Genomic DNA, 17,627 nt, shown 5'->3' on the forward strand with positions numbered 1-17,627 from the left:
ACGGCACCGTTGCAGATCTTCAGGCTGCCTGGCACCAGCTGGAACCAATTTTGTCATTGCTGCTACTCCCCTGGCGACCCACCTATCTACGCCTCTGCATAAATGTATGAACCAGGTTATAGAGCGAAGGGGGTTATCTTGTGTCAGTGCATTGGGTAGGTAGCCTCATTTTTAAGCTTTCATTTACCAAATAAGTAACACTTACTGGAAAGATCATGCCTGTCCATCTTGCCTGTGATCAACAGGCAAGCGAGTGAACGGATTGTGGTAAGCAGAATCCACATTTAGGATAGGATGAAAAACAAATTGACATAGGAAGAAAGTCCTAGATGCCAGTGTACTAAAAAGTGATACGGGTTTCACTGTATAGAATGATTGACCTCTTACCATTCAAAGATTGTCTTGTGCCACTTTGCTCATCCCTCATTTAATTGCTTTGCAAAGATGTCAGTGTGGAACTGCAGACTATTTTGCAAGAAAGCATAACCACACATTCTTAAGTTTAGCAACAACAACAAAAAAAAAAAGACTTATGCAAAATTGCTAATGAGCTGATTTGCATGGTTCCTCAGCCTATTAGCTGTTTTGCATACTTTTTGGCAGAGGCAAAATTCCACATGAAAGAATGTGTCATTCTTCTGCCATAATCGCATTTGCAGAGCTGTTCACACTTTACTAGGTCAGCCTTCTACAGTGGTGCAGGTATGATCAGATGCTGGAAACTGCTTAGATTGAACCAGTGGCATAGCCAAGGGTGGGCTTGGGTTCAGGCCCACCCAGTAGCAGCATACCTATGATGTGGCTGGCAGGGATCCCCAAGCCCCGACCAGCCGAAAACTCCCAACAAGTGTCCCTCCTGCATACCTTGTAAGTAGCAGATCTTCGCCTACAGTGAGCAGTGACATACATACTGCTCGCACTGGCCCCACAGCCTTCCTTCTGATTTATTTCTGCCTAGGCGGAAATAGGTAGTTCCATCAGAGGGAAGGGTGTGGGGCCAACATGAGCAGTGTGTATTAGTTGCTGCTTGCTGCTGGTTAAAATCTGCTATTTAAAAGGTATATGGGAGAGGGGAGATGTTTGAGAGACCATATGGCATGCAGACGAGAGAAGAAGAGACCAAATCACCTGTGGGACGGGGCAAGGTTCTTCTGCCCACCCGTCTTGGGCCCAGGCCCACCCAAAATTGGGTGTCTGGCTACGCCCCTGGATTGAACACATATTGGGAGCTTTTAATTGTCCCTGGATCCGACCTTAATATGATGAGGATCCCATGTTATTCTCTGGTGGAACAAGACTGGGAGCCCAGCTTGTGATGTGGTAGAAATGCAGTTCCTTCCTCTCCTCATCATCAGTTTGTCTGATAAAGTAATGCAAATCCCAAAGAAACAGTTGAACTTTGTCTGATTGTGGGTCTCAGCCTGTTAATCCTGCCCTGTTTTCTTTCCCCACCAGAGGGTTTAGGAGAGTAAAATTTGAAACATGCAAAGTTGATTTATGTGTTTCCTGAAATAGGCTCTGACCTGGCCTAGGGAATTGAAGTCATTTATAGACTCTGCCTCTCTCATCTCATGTTAATATCTTAGCAGGCTGAAGGCACTTAAGAGTTAAAAGAGATTCTCAGTCCTAATCTTCCTACTTTTATTTGGGGTCGGGAGAATGAAGAGCTCTTTCTTCCTTTGCCAGAGCCCTGCAGCTCCTCCTGGGCTTGCTTGTGAAACCTTATTTTGTTGGCCGGGCTTCTTGAGGTTACACTTGCTTGTGAAAGGATCAAATTCTTCAGTTGTTTACAGTGGAAGTAAACTAAACCGACCCCCTTCCCTTCTCCTCACAATCTCCCAGCTAAAGTTAGCTCCCCAGGCAACAAGACAAACTGTTCATTGCCAGGCAGGCTAGGAAAGTGAGAGAGAATGGGGACACACCCCTTCTGCAGTGCATCATTCTAGAAGTCCACCCAGCAGTACCCATGGCATTTCCAGAATATTCTTTATCGCCATTTCCTGTTTTGTGTTCCCTGGCTCACACCCCTCAGTTTCCTTCATTCTATCTCTGTTATTTTCTTTCATGTGCATATCAATATCATCGTGCGACCTCCCTCAAGTCCTCTGTTTCTCATAAAATTCTGCTGCTAGATCCGAGACTTTGCTTTGGCAGGGAGGGAACGTGGATCACCTGATCTGGTTCTTGCAAGGGGGAAAATGCACTCCAGACTGAGAAAGGCATCCAGGATCAGCACAACATTCAGGGCTGGTTCCCAGAGGTCACTGTACCAGATCAACGTTGCTTAGTAATGTAACCTTTAGTAAATATATCTATGTTAACAGAAGCCAGTTCTCATGGAGAATGTGGAATGAAATTATATTTTTTTTCAGTATATCCAGTCCATTTTAAAGCAAGCTCCAATGTTTGCTGTTGAGTGTTAAAAAATAACATATCTTCCTTAAAATGGCAAGTGTTGGCTGATGAGCATTGTGGAACAGATCCAGGGAGAAGCAGAGAGAGAGGATGCACTTTGCAGGGATAGAGTATGATGGTAGTTGAAGGTTCTGCTAGTGTACCTGTGTTTATAGCTGAGATCTTGCTTCACCCTCCTGAAATTGTTGCATCTCTTACTTTCGTTTATGTCAGGTACAATTTTGGGGATAGTAAATATGGATCTTTCCTGATGTCTCTAAGCAGATGCAGGAGAAACATAGAAACATGACGGCAGATAAAGGCCAAATGGCCCATCCAGTCTGCCCATCCTCTGTAACCCCTAACTCTCCCTTTTCCTAAGCGATCCCACGTGCTTATCCCCAGGGCTTTTTTTGAGGGGGTACTTGGGGGTACTGAGTACCAGCACCTTTTCTGGTGTCTGCTAAAATTGACCCATGGACCCCCCCCCCCCCCAAGTTTTAATGAAAGATCTCAGGCTCTACACACCAATCCTACCTTGTCATAGATTGTGTGACTGGTTGCAGTGGGCCTGGCTATTGTGGGGTGGATCTACTACTACTACTACTTAACATTTCTAAAGCGCTACTAGGGTTACGCAGCGCTGTACAATTTAACATGGAAGGACAGTCCCTGCTCAAGGAGCTTACAATCTAAAAAGACAGGTGTACAATCTAAAGACAAGTGTAGAGTCCGTCTGGTAGGTAATACTATATCTCATGAGAGGTTAGGTGCCGAACGCGGCATTGAAGAGGTGAGTTTTAAGCAGATATTTGAAAATGGGTAGGGAGGGAGCTTGGCGTAGGGGTTGAGGAAGATTGTTCCAGGCAAAGGGTGAGGCAAGGCAGTGATCACCCCACCCCTGAAGAGTGGCCTAGCATTTGAGTACCAGCACCTTTTTTGCTAGACAAAACGCACTGCTTATCCCACACTTTCTTAAATTCTGACACAGCCCTTGACTCCACGACCTCCACCGGGAGGCCATTCCACGCTTCCACCACCCTTTCTGTGAAATAATACTTTCTTAGACTACTCCTAAGCCTATGAAGTTTGATTTCCTGTTAAATGCATTGTGAAATTTGATGGGCAATCTTTTCCCTTTTGGGACCCAAAACATTTGAGACTCTATATGGATACTAAAGTTGCTTTGCCTACAGTACATACATACTGGCTGACTAGGGTTAGGAATAAGATACTTGTTTTCTGCTGTTTTTTAAGCCTACTTTGTGTCTTGTTAATATATCTTCTTCCCTTTCCTGGGATCTCCTCTTTCTACTATTGGGGGCTGGATAGTGTCTATACCTATATAGGATTATTTATTTTTGTTACATTTCTACCCTGCGCTTTCCCCGCGCTTTCCCACTCATGGCAGGCTCAATGCGGCTTACATGGGGCAATGGAGGGTTAAGTGACTTGCCCAGAGTCACAAGGAGCTGCCTGTGCCTGAAGTGGGAATCCAACTCAGTTCCCCAGGACCAAAGTCCACCACCCTAACCACTAGGCCACTCCTCCACTGTTGCTACTATTTGAGATTCTACAGGGAATGTTGCTACATTCCATGTAGAAGTCGGCCCTTGCAGATCACCAATGTGGCCGCGCAGGCTTCTACATGGAATGTTGCTAGTGGAATAGCAACATTCCATGTAGAATCTCAAATAGTAGCAACATTCCATGTAGAAGTCAGCCCTTGCAGATCACCAATGTGGCCGCGCAGGCTTCTGCTTCTGTGAGTCTGACATCCTGCACGTACGTGCAGGACGTCAGACTCACAGAAACAGAAGCCTGCGCAGCCTTCTACATGGAATGTTGCTAGTGGAATAGCAACATTCCATGTAGAATCTCCAATAGTATCTATTTTATTTGTGTTACATTTGTACCCTGCGCTTTCCCACTCATGGCAGGCTCAATGCAGCTTACATGGGGCAATGGAGGGTTGAGTGACTTGCCAAGAGTCACAAGGAGCTGCCTGTGCCTGAAGTGGGAATTGAACTCAGTTGCTCAGTTCCCCAGGACCAGAGTCCACCACCCTAACCACTAGGCCACTCCTCCACTCCTCTTTAGATGTTGAATTTAAATGTTATGATTTGGGGTGTACACTTATTTTCTGGACAAAGTTTATTCTGTGATGTTCTATTAGAATAGATTTTTTTTATAGAAATTGTTAGGTCTCTAGAGGCTTGAAATCTCTGGTTATGTACGTTGGGCACATGCTGCAGCCATGGCATGATGGTATACTGAAACTCTGGCAGTAGAGCTTGTGAGCGGTAGAGGTCGAGCAGTAGAGATCCTACGCACCAAAAATGAAATTACCGCAAGAGCCACGTGGTAGCCGTACGGTAACTCCATTTTGGCATGCGTTGAGAGCACGTAGACGCTTACGCGGCTTAGTAAAAGGCCCCTTTAGTTCTTGACATACCGCCAACGGGTAAAGGCCATCATGACAGTTTGCATTAATATAATAAGTGAGGTCATAGTTAGAGTTGAACTACAATAAATATAGGAAAGATAAGGCATCAAACAGTAATAGAAAGAAAGAAAAAGAAATACAGAGAAGGTTCACAACTAACGGCCAACCGGCAGAACCCGCACTAGGAGGCCGCCGAGCAACAGCCACAATCATGCCGTAGGTCCATAGAGTCCCATGAAAAAGTGAGTTTTGAGAGCTGTTTTAAAGTCAAAACAGGAGCGTATTAAACACATGTATTAATGGCTCTGAACTGGACACGTCCAGCAGAAGGAAAGCCCTCAATGCTGCTGCCCATCCTGTATCCTGCTTTAACTAAAAACTCCCTTTGAGACACTCCATTCTTTTCTCTCCAAGACCAAAACAAATTCTTCACCCAAAGCAAAAGTCAGCTGGGCTGGGAATCTTCTGCTCCAGCTGTCAGCCACTGACAGAAAGGTCAAGACCATTCGTCTCATGCCGAACATTTTTCAAAGCCACAAGCCTAAAAGCACATGTTGAATAAAACCAGTTAGCATTTCTGTCTTGCAAGGAAACTCTGATCCTTACTTTTAGGCTACATACAGAGTGTCTGAAATAAAACAGAAGCAGTAATGAAAAGGATGGCCACTGGTGCAAGGTGAAAAGACTCCTTAAATCTGTGCCAAGTCACACACAGCACTCATGCCACGTCTGGTGTTTCTCCACTTTGAAATGGTTACCATGCTGGAGGTGCAAGGTTGCACAGTTTGAAAATGTCCTGGCTTTTTTGATGGATTCTTTCTTCCCTAGAGGAAGATTTCTGGCTAATTGGAGCTTAGCTTTAAGATCTGAGTCGAGGAAGTTTATATAAACCACAAATAGCTAAAAATAGGGGAGCTGGAAGAACGTGGACAGGGAATGTTTCCTGGGGCTGTATCTCTATAATCCAGTCATATTCCGTGTGCTAACTTAGGGGCGTTGGACAGATAAGGTAAAGTTTTAGGAACCAGCGGGACCAATTTTGGTAATAAAATTATCTGTGTCTGACAAATAAGTAGGGAAAGCATGTGTGTGTGTGTGCCTGCGTGCCTGAGACTGAGAGAGGGGAGGGACAGTTTAAAAGAAGAAATTTCCTAAGAGCTGTTTTCTTTAATGTATCAGTCTTTCTAGACTGTGGCTGCTGGAACTGCTTTTCCCATAGACATATGAGCCAACTTTTCAAAATTATTGGGGGTGCTAATTCCTATGGACATGACCCCTCCCTGGACACATACAAGGAATTTTCTCAATATTGGGGGGTGCTCAAGCACCCATAGCACCCACAGAGTCGGCTACAATGCCCATAGACATGCAATGGCTGATTTGGGGGTGCTTTATTTCTCTGGAAATGCCAATCTGATCCAGCTCATTTTCAAAATGATGTGCCTGTCTCCATTTGTTCCCCTTTGGGCAGAGTGGGGGCCAGATTTAGTCATTATTTTGCCCTCGGATGAACAAGAATGCAGACAGAGTTTCAAGTCCCTGAGTAAAGTGATGTGTAAACCTGCTTATTTCCGATCTGACGAAGAAGGGCAACCTTCGAAAGCTAATCGAGAAATGTATTAAGTTATGTCCAATAAAAAAGGGATCATCTTATTTTCTTTTCCATGTTTTCTTTTGTTTGATTTCTATTGATTTCTTCAGATCAGAAATAACCAAATGTTGACAAATATCAGAATATATAAGTGAAACACAAAAGCATTCCAACAGGGCCGAGCCTAGGGTCTCCGGCGCCCCCCTGCACTTGGCCCCGCCCCGCCCCCCCCCCCAAAACGATCGCTACACTACCCGCCCTCTTCTCCCCAGATCCTTTTCCTTTTTTTTTGTTTAAATTTACCTCTGTCCGGCGGCAGCGTAGCGTTAGTGAGAAGGAGGCGGCGCTCCCCCGCCCCGACGTGTCAGTCTTCCCTTCGCTCAGTGTCCCGCCTTCTTCTGATGTCATTATAGGCGAAAACCGAGGCCGGCCATCTCTAAGGTTGGCAATCTCAACATTTAGGTCGACATAAATGCTGAGATTTGGCCGGCCCCGACCGTATTATCGAAATGAAAGATGGCCGCCCATCTTGTTTCGATAAAGCGGGTTGCCACGCCCTTTCGCAGCACCGTCCTTAAAGATGGGCATCCTTATAGATGGGTGCCCCCATTCAATTATGCCCCTCCACGTTGTGACACTGACTTTTGACACAAATGCATTCCGAAGTCACACTCACAAGCCACACCAGTGCAACTACAGAGCCCTGACCTAACCTCTCTCTTCATCCCCTACAGGCAGACTTCTCTGACCTGAACCTTGCGGCATACGTCAGTGGTGGCTGTATGGTGGATATGCAGGTGATGAGGAACGGCACCAAGGTCGTCAGGTATGAAATCCCGTGTTTTGTGTTCATCTGTTTTCACACAACATAGTGGGAAAAAGTCCTGATGGCTACAGGATGGCATGAGGGGTTGAATATAGTATGAGAAAGACGCTCTCTATGTGCGTGAGGGAGAAAATTCTTCATTCTTTATTTGTCATTCTTTTGTGTAGAATTCCCCCATCAGAAACCTTGTTTCCTCCCCACCCCAGCCCTGAAACTCCACCCCACCACCAGCTTTCATCCTGCTCAGCCTTCACCCCCCCCCCCCCTTCCAGTAGTCTCACGGCCCAGTTTAGTTTGAACCTTTGCTTAGGTTGATCTCTTTCCCCCTACTCTCTGAAGGTTTGACCTCCTCCAGTTTCTCTTCCCACTCTCCAGGCTGGACATCTCTCTCTCTCTTTCTCCTTCTCCCCATCCCCCAGCAAGACCCCTAGTTCTCTCTCCGTCCCTTTCATTCTCAAACCCTCCCCCACTTGGTACACACATCCCCAGAGCTCTCACTCACAGGTACCCATTGCGCCTTCTCATTCCCTCATAGCTCTCTCTTTCTGAAACCTCCCTTCCCATCCCTGCAACAAAGTCACCCCACCTCCACAGATTAACTCATCCCATCCCATTACTGTTTTCAACCTTCTTCCTACCACCCAAACACCCCTAGAGCTTCATCTCAACCCCCCCCCCCCCCAACTCTTAAACCACCCTCATACACACTCACTCCACCATAGCTCCATTTCAAAAGCTAACCCCCATAACTCTCCTTCTCCTGAACCCTCCTCCCTCCCCCCCCCCCCACACACACACTCACATGGCCTAGCACTGAATAGCCGGGGCTAATGCAGCCGACAAGGAATATTACCCCCTTTGTTTCTACCAGCTGGAATAAACATAATTATTATTGTTTTGCTTTATAATTAAATTTTCTGAGTAGCACTTGATATGTTATATGTCATCTAAAATTTTAATAAAATGAACAGAAATGTCCCCTCTTCTTGAGGGATTGCGCTGAGAACTTCCTGGAATATGTTAAATGTGTGAAAACGTTGGAGGAATTTATCAGAAGTGAAGCATTGTGGGCCGTGCTGCGCAGCCACGTAATGGCGGTATAAGAAGCCCTTGCAATAAATAAATAAATAAATAAATATATGAATCGGAATCTGCTTCCAAACCACGATTCACGGATTACTGGTTGGGAGAGGTAGAAAGGGGGACTCGTGGCGCAGAGCTCCTCAGATTTCTAGAAATACGTTCTCTGCGCAGTCTCAGGGCTGAGTGTTTCTTCCACCATCTGCAGCGACAGAGAGGCAAAGGGAACTCAAGTGCTACCAGGCAGTGCTGCAGCTTTGGAGTTGCAGCTCATTTATTTGGGACTAGATGGAAAGCATTCCTTCAGGATGTGTTTACCATCTTCATAATGCATTCTTTTAATTTTTCTTTTCCCTGCCTGTGGCGATCAGTCCTCTCCAGATTGGCAGATCTTCTGTTAAATGTGTCAGAGCAGTGCTGATTGTATTTGATCCTCAGAAGCTTAGCTGAAATTGGGTGGTGGAGCAGTTGGGGGGAAGAGGGGGGTGGTTGGGAGGCGAGGATAGGGGAGGGCAGACTTATACGGTCTGTACCAGAGCTGGTGATGGGAGGCGGGACTGGTGGTTGGGAGGCGGGAAATACTGCTGGGCAGACTTATGTGGTCTGTGCCCTGAAAAGGACAGGTACAAATTCAAGGTAAGGTATACACATATGAGTTTGTCATGGGCAGACTGGATGGACCATGCAGGTCTTTTTCTGCCGTCATCTACTATGTTACTATGTTACTATGTTACTATGTTACTATGTTACTATGTTATGTTACTATGTTAGGTAAATTCCCATCTATTCCTCTAAACAATAGGCTAATTTTCTGAGCCCTCAAACCAGAGTAATTCAGTCCTGACATGTTGTACTGGTCTGTATCTAATTAGCACCCAATAGTTAGAGTTTGTAAGAAGAAGGCAAAAGCAGAAGGGACATTTGATAAAGGGAAGTACGGTTTTGCATTACCATCTGGTAAGTACATAGCCTGGTGCTAACTGTTGAGGTGTTCCCAGCATCTTCCCATAAAGTTAGCAAACAGAAAAACTCTTTACTGCATGCGAAGAGGCAGCAAGTGCAGCCACTCTGTTATAGCGACAGTGAGAAGTAAATAACCAGGTGCTAAATTAAATGTAAGGGGTAAAGGGTCACGCATTTGATATATTGTCTTTCTGTGATACACCCAAAGTGGTTTATATACGTATATCATATGTCCCTAGTGGGCTCACAATCTAATGGATCGATGATCAATTTCCCCACGCTGCTCCGAACAGCACTTTAAAACAGCACGGAGAAATAAAGCCTCGACGATCAAAGCTAATAACGTACAAATTTATGTGCGCTCTTAGCTTCGATCATCAAGGCACTTCTGCAGGAGGAATTCGTTGCCAGAGAATATGGTAAAGGCGGTTAGCTTAGCGGAGTTTAAAAAAGGTTTGGACAACTTCCAAAAGGAAAAGTCCATAGACCATTATTAAATGGACTAGGGGAAAATCCACTATTTCTGGGATAAGCAGTATAAAATGTTTTGTACATTTTTGGGATCTTGCCGGGTATTTGTGACCTGGATTGGCCACTGTTGGAAACAGGATGCTGGGCTTGATGGACCTTTGGTCTGTCCCAGTATGGCAACACTTATGTACTTGGGATTCTGAATGGAATCTTGCTACACTGTGGGGTTCTACATGGAATGTTGCTACACTTTGAAATTCTGCATGGGATCTTGTTATTTTTTAGAATTCTAGAATCTTGCTACTCTTTGGGGTTCTACATGGAATCTTGCTACTCTTTGGGGTTCTGCCAGGTACTTGTGACCTGGATTGGCCACTGTTGGAAACAGGATGCTGGGCTTGATGGACCTTCGGTCTGTCCCAGTATGACAATAGTTATGTACTTATGTACATTTGCCCGAGGCACAATCCTCCCGCAGACGTTGCTTGATAGGTCCGGGCCATCAAAAACAAAAAAAAAAGCCTGGACCTGTCAAACAGACCAATGCAAAGGGCTGGACCTCCAGCCTCCTACCTACCCTCACATAAGAGGGCTGGAGGTCCAGTTGAGTTCCATCCCCCCCTACCCGGACACAAGGGGGATGGAGGTCCAGTGGATCTCCATCCACCCCATGCAAAAAGGTTTCCCTAGTGGCCCAGTGGGCATCCCCCATCTGCCCTGGTGGCCTAGTGCCCTCCCAAGCTCCCAAACCCTCCCATACCTTGCAGCAGGAGAGAGTTGCACTCCCTCCTCCTGCGAGCACCGCATTCAAAATGGTGGCACCCTGCTCTGCCTGGTGCATCCTGGGATGCATTGGGCGGGGCTTTAGTACCATATAAATTATTTGTATTGAATATTGGCACATAACCAGATAAGTCACATGATCTAGCCTGTTATGCTCTTGGCACTAACCAGCAATAGTCATAGAGATAACCAGTTATCTGCTGCTGAATATTAGCAGTTAAACATCGATATGCTAATTAACTGTGTCTGGCCCAGTTAAATAACTTTGAATATTGTGTGGGGGGGGGGGGGGGGAAGGGGAGCTACTAAATATGAAGAAAAAGCAATGAAAGAGAGTCAATCTACTCAGTGGACAACAAACAAAAGAAAACATTGATGATCAGGAGGGAAACAAAGCAATCCAGAAAGCACTGTAGATTCGGGACACTTGCACTGACCCGACACAGCTGTGTTCTTGCAAAATTTGATATTTTTTGAAGTATGATTTTAAAGATATGTTTCTTCTTTAAAGAATGATTTAACATATTTGTTTTGTCTTGTGAATTCTAAGAATGGCATTTCTCATTAGTAAGTAAATGTGGGTTTTGTAAATGTCTGATATGTATCTCTTAAGTTTGTTTTTGTTTAAATTTGGAATTTTATTCATTATGATTTGTTTGAAATGTTTTAACTGTGTACATGTGTGCTAAACAATTCCAGGTGAATTATGCTGAAACACAGCTGTGTCGGGTCACTGGAAGTGCCTTGGCACTGCTGGATATCACAGTAAAACTTCTTGATTCTACAGTGAGCTGTGTGGAGTACTTTGCTCCCCATCCCCACGTTTAACCCACCCATTTCCTGCCCCACAACAAGGAATGCAGCTACTGCGGCTGTCATACCAGCACATTAATAGTTAACATGACCAATGTCTAACAGTAACTGCACACTAAGAGCCCTGTTTACTAAACCATGTTTTAGGTGCGTTAGTATTTTTAATGCGCATTAACCATGTGCGTGCCTACAGTATCCCTATAGGCGCCGACGTGGTTAGTGTGCACGCTAATTGTAGGTGCGTTAAAAATGCTAATGCACCTTATTAAACAGGGCCCCGAGTTAACGCCAGGTTTCTATATAGGTTGCTCAACGTTGGGTGCAGATCCCAGATCTGCATGCAAACCAAATAGTTAACAAGCCATTAGCAATCATCGCTTGCTGTTAATTGGCACTCATTGGCAGATACACACGGATCTGCCCAGAGTAGTATTCTGTAAAATGCATGCCTACATTTTATGATGTGCAACTCAAACCAGGACATGGCCATGAGAGAAGCATGGGTGGATCAGGGGCATTCCGGAATTTAGGCGCACTGTTATATTTACGCACCCAACCCAATGGCGTTGCCAAGGGTGGGCCCAGGCCCACCCACTTTGGGCTCAGGCCCACCCAGTAGCAGCACACCTATGATGTGGCTGGCAGGGATCCCCAAGCCCCACCAGCTGTCCCTCCTGCATACCTTGTAAACAGCAGCGAGAAGCAACTGATACATACTGCTCGCACCGGCCCCACAGCCTTCTCTCTGATGTATTGCCACCTATGTGGAAACAGGAAGTTGCATCAGGGAAGGCTGTGGGGGGGCCAACATGAGCAGTGTGTATTAGTTGCTTCTGGCTGCCAGTGAAAATCTGTTTAAAAGGTATGCGAGGGAGGGGGATGTTTGAGTGACCATAGGGCATGCAGGCGAGAGAAAGAGAGAGAGAGACCAAATCACTTGTGGGGAAAGGCAGAGTTCTTCTGCCCACCCATCTTGTGCCCAGGCCCACCCAAAATTTGGTGTCTGGCTACGCCCCTGATAATTGGGCACCAGCATTTGCACCAGGTTTCAGCAGGTCTTGGGTGCGAGATCCACGCTAAGCTAGGATTCTACAAGGATGTTCTATGCCGACTGCACTTTGCAGAATCCTAGTTCAGCCTGGATCTTCCCGGTGCTTTACATAGGCTGCCATTTACTGAAGTCTTATTGTGAATTAGAAAAAGGATGTCATAGCCTGTCTTACCATGAAACCGCCCTGGAGATGCTAAGACACATCTATTTATCTGCATATCAATACTAGAATCATTTGGCCAAAAGAGAAAGCATCTTCAGAGCCAGAACTATGACTGTTTACAGCCAGTATTAGGTTACCCCTGATTAAATCTCTTCAGAATTTTGTATTTATTTAAAGTTTGATAGCGTTTGTAAATTCTCCAACTATGAGCTTGACGCTGCCAACACTGGCTGCCTGTGTTATCTAAAATATTTGACTGGCTTAAATTAAATTTTCCTTTTAAATCACAGCATCAACTTTGGATAATTTTCACGGCAGTCCAAGCAAAGGTATCAGAACCTCCAAATGATACATTAAATATTTGGGAATCAATATCAAAATAAATAGGTCCATTAATTCTCTAAAGCCAAGTATCAAAGCCTATTATAAACACAGCCTGTGATGGCAGATAATTGCAGAGTCCGTCTAGACTGTTTGAGTGCTGCAGACCCCACTTGATCTCCATCCCACTAATCCTCAGGGCTTAGAACTCACTTTCCCTAATGTCAACAGTATATTTCTCTGGCTCCTTCACATGAGACAAGCACAGAGGTTCTTTTCTGTAGCTTAGGGGAAAAACACTCCATTAGGAGAACGCACCACGAACATTCCCTCCCCCACTCGGAAAAAAATCTCCTTTTATTAAGGTAGACAGTAGAAATAATATTTTGGACAGTTTCTAGTTCTTTGGCTCCTCTGTGACCGAAGGTCTCAAGTCGCAAAAACTCCAACACGATCTGCTGATACTTCTAACGGGGTACCTACCAGTCTCCATCTATTGCTGGAATGCTCATGGGTCTTTTCTGTCTTCAGCTACACCTACGTAATCACTGAGGTATCTGGGACCATGTGTCCATGTGAGGACTGCTTACAGGTTCTGAGCCGGACAAATGAAGGACTTTTGTTAAGCTCCATCTAGAGGCACATGTAACAATAGTTGATTGCTTAGAGGGGATTATTTAGTTATTTATTTATTTATTTATTTACTACATTTATATCCCCGCCTTTATCCAAGGCATGTAACAACAGTCACATCCATAGTCTTAAACACATAACAATCACTAAGCATATGATGATAAAACATGATCAAGAAAATGGTCTCAACAAACACACACAAAAGAGAGAACACATAAAAGGAAAAATGTGCCAAACAGATGTCTTCATGCAGCCAAGGAGGCTTTCACAAACAGATGTGTCTTTAGAGACCTTTTGAAGATCTTCACATGATCTCAGGTGTCCAGGTAGATCATTCCAAAAGGATAGGGCAGCGATGGAGAAGTTTTGTCTCTATGTAATTATATGACTTAGCGGCAGTGGCGTTCCGAGGGGCGCTGACACCCAGGGCGGATTGCCGCTGCGCCCCGCCCCCCCCGGGTGCAGCGCCCCCCCCCCCCCCGTGCAGCGCGACCCCCCCGCCGGTGAAGGGACACCCCCCCCACCCCGGCAAAAGAACCCCCCCCCCCCGGGTGAACAGGTTACTTCCTGTTCTGGGGCAGAGGGAGCATGGAAACCAACGACGCTGACCGGCGCATGGCACCCCCCCAGCGGCGTGCACCCGGGGCGGATCGCCCCCACTGCCCCCCCCTTGGTACGCCACTGCTTAGCGGAAGGTAAACAGAGCCTGATATTTCAAAAATAAGCTGGCACACTCCCAAATATACCATGATGAGTCAAATATATATATACATATATACCACATAACGCTGAGTCAGCTGCTTCATCTGTCCTCTGGTGCTGCTGCTGAGTGGAAGACCAGTGCAGCTCTCAGCAGAAGGAACAGAACCGGACCGTCCATCCATAATCTCACTTCAAGCACTTTTTCATTTGGGAAGAAAACTTGAAATCGGAAATGTTCTCCAGGACGTTCTCCTGGTAGAAACTGCTCACTGCACTCCCAACGGATGAATGAGAGCTATGAAAATGAACATTTTTCCCCAGGCTTACCAATCAAGTTTCTGATTTCTGGTTTCTCTTAGTCTCTGCTCGCTGCTGGTGTAGTGGTAGTAACATGTGGCCTGGAAATGATTAGACAGAAGATGAGATGACAAATAACAATAATAATATTTAATTGAAGGATTTGTAAAAGCCATTCATGAAAATAATTATCAAACAACAATAAAACCTAACATGGCCATGTTTCAGATTTGCTAAAGAAGCTTTCATGCAGTTATTGGACTGCGAAAGTGCGTAGTTGGTTGGGGCTGAGGATCACCCCTGAGTCAGGTACATAATCACTTCATAGTTACATAGTTACATAGTAGATGACGGCAGAAAAAACCTGCATGGTCCATCCAGTCTGCCCAAGATAAACTCATATGTGTATACCTTACCTTGAATTTGTACCTGTCTTTTTCAGGGCACAGACCGTATAAGTCTGCCCAGCAGTATTTCCCGCCTCCCAACCACCAGTCCCGCCTCCCATCACCGGCTCTGGTACAGACCGTATAAGTCTGCCCTCCCCTATCCTAGCCTCCCAACCACCAACCCCTCTTCCCCCCACCTGCTCCGCCACCCAATTTCAGCTAAGCTTCTGAGGATCCATTCCTTCTGCACAGGATTCCTTTATGCATATCCCACGCATGTTTGAATTCTGTTACCGTTTTCATCTCCACCACCTCCCGCGGGAGGGCATTCCAAGCGTCCACCACCCTCTCTGTGAAAAAATACTTCCTGACATCTTTCCTGAGTCTGCCCCCCTTCAATCTCATTTCATGTTCTCTCGTTCTACCGCCTTCCCATCTCCGGAAAAGATTTGTTTGCGGATTAATACCTTTCAAATATTTGAACGTCTGTATCATATCACCCCTGTTCCTCCTTTCCTCTAGGGTATACATGTTCAGGTCAGCAAGTCTCTCTTCATACATCTTGGAACGCAAATCCCATACCATCCTCGTAGCTTTTCTTTGCACCGCTTCCATTTTTTTAACATCCTTCGCAAGGTACGGCCTCCAAAACTGAACACAATACTCCAGGTGGGGCCTCACCAACGTCTTATACAGGGGGCATTAAAACCTCCTTTCTTCTGCAAAATATACTCTCCTTCTCTCTGAACTTTGACTCATGGCACAGACTGTAATGGTCTCCCCATCTCAGTTGTGAACTCACTATAGTAACAGTGAAAGGACTTAGGCACAGAAAAGTCCATTTAATGGGCAATCTGGTATTTAACAGGTGTTACAGCATAAGAAGAATAAAAAGCAAAAGGTAAAATGTTCAGAGGAGTAGAGTAAATTGGTTGGAACAAAAACCTAGGAAGGTCTCCTTGTGCTCACTTACTGCTCCCACATCTTTCGTGTCTTTAGAAGGTGATAGATAATTATCAGCCTGTTTACCTCTTAAGAAGAGGGTTCCAAGTCTATCTTAGATACTTTGTAACCCTTTTCCTCTTAGTTTAAATGATACAGTTACATTAGATGGATTATTGAGCATCGAGTATTTCATTTAGTTGAGTAGCAACAAGGTTACTGTGCTTTTATCCCCGTGGTGGTGGTAGTTAATGCTTATTTATGTGTTACAGTTTGTTGGTATGTGTGGGATTATGGTTTTTATTTCATCTTTTGTACTATCTTCTTGTAGTTTTTTAGCCACATTGAACTCAAAATTGTGCGGGAAAATGTGAGGTATAAAGCAGAATATGATGAATAAGGAACAAGAGATCGCTGAGCAATGCACTAACGCATCAGAATTTTCCTCAATGCCAGATCAATTTAAATATTGCAGCACCATTAAATAACCATAAAACCGATAAAGTGTTTAGAACATGGAATCTCATCAGCAATTTAATATGTTTCCTGAAGGCGAGGTCAGCATGACCATTATTTGGACCAGGGTATGAAAATATCTTCACATGTGACCCCCCTGTGATCTATTTTCCTTCAGTAAAAAGAGGTGAAGATGTTTCCAAAACATCTGCATAATCAAAAAAGAAACAAATTCATTTGAAACTGACATTAAGTATCTGGTTCTTTATTGTTCTTGTATTGTAGATCCTTCAAGCCAGACTTTGTTCTGATTCGTCAACACGCCTACAGCATGACACAAGGTGAGGACTTCCGAAGCATCATTATTGGCTTTCACTATGGTGGAGTCCCCAGCGTCAATTCCATGTTTTCCATCTATAACTTCTGCAGCAAGCCTTGGGTGGTGAGTGAGACGCCACATTCATTATAAGAACATACATCAAGCCATGCCAATCAGACATGTGATCCAGCAAACTCAGCATCCTGTCCCACCAGTGCCCGGTTTGGGTCACTTGAAGAAACCAGCCGTAAGAGCCAACTGGGAGTGCTGAACCGCACATAAATTGCCACCTTGCCTTCATGGAAGGTTCTGGCCATAAGTGAGCAGCCCATATTTAAATATGCAGAGTAGGTGGCAGGGACAAGGGAGAATCATTGGGTGCCTCATCTTCTCCCCCAGCTCATCCCCACCAGTCTAGCTCCCATCCATGCAAATCCTCAGCTCTCGGTGCCCTTGCCAACCTGTCCCACTCTCCACCTCTGTCTTTCTAAACCTTTCTTCCATATTTCTGCTGTTACATATATTAATTTTCCCTCTCTGGCATAAGGTTTGACTTTCATATTCTGCCTGCTCCACTCCCACATCCAGATAACCTCACCAGTTCTGGTCCTCTCCCTCTTGAGCAGGCTGGGCTCCCCTCAACTCATTTTGCCTGCATAATCAAGTCACTTCATTGGCTCCCCACCCATTTCCACATACAGTTCAAACTCCTCTTATTGACTTACGAGTGCCTTCACTCTGCAGCTCCTCGGTACCTCTCCACTCTTATCGCTCCCTACACTTCTCCATGAGAACTCCGTTCACCGGGTAAATCTCTCTTATTTTCCATTTCCATTTGTTCTTATATCCCACATATTCCAAATCAAGTTTGCTTCAGTGTGGCTTACAGAGTAACGTAACAATACAAGAAGAATGATTACCTTTACTTCAGGAAGCAGATGAAAGGCTGACTCTTCTCCCAAGCCTTTAATACATAGGGTGACTGAC

The 17,627-nt window shown here is 45.2% G+C and overlaps 1 protein-coding gene across 2 annotated transcripts in view; it reads left to right on the forward strand.

The window, feature by feature from the left end:
- Positions 1 to 17,627, forward strand: part of SYN3 (synapsin III) — a 198,976-nt gene that overhangs the window by 18,458 nt on the left and 162,891 nt on the right. For both annotated transcript variants that reach the window (XM_030215174.1, XM_030215175.1), the window contains exons 3-4: positions 7,166 to 7,257; positions 16,607 to 16,763. In XM_030215174.1, the coding sequence (XP_030071034.1) occupies positions 7,166 to 7,257; positions 16,607 to 16,763 (249 nt within the window). The remainder of the gene's footprint in view (positions 1 to 7,165; positions 7,258 to 16,606; positions 16,764 to 17,627) is intronic.

Source organism: Microcaecilia unicolor, chromosome 9, assembly GCF_901765095.1.
Source record: "Microcaecilia unicolor chromosome 9, aMicUni1.1, whole genome shotgun sequence".
Classification (NCBI taxonomy): domain Eukaryota; kingdom Metazoa; phylum Chordata; class Amphibia; order Gymnophiona; family Siphonopidae; genus Microcaecilia; species Microcaecilia unicolor.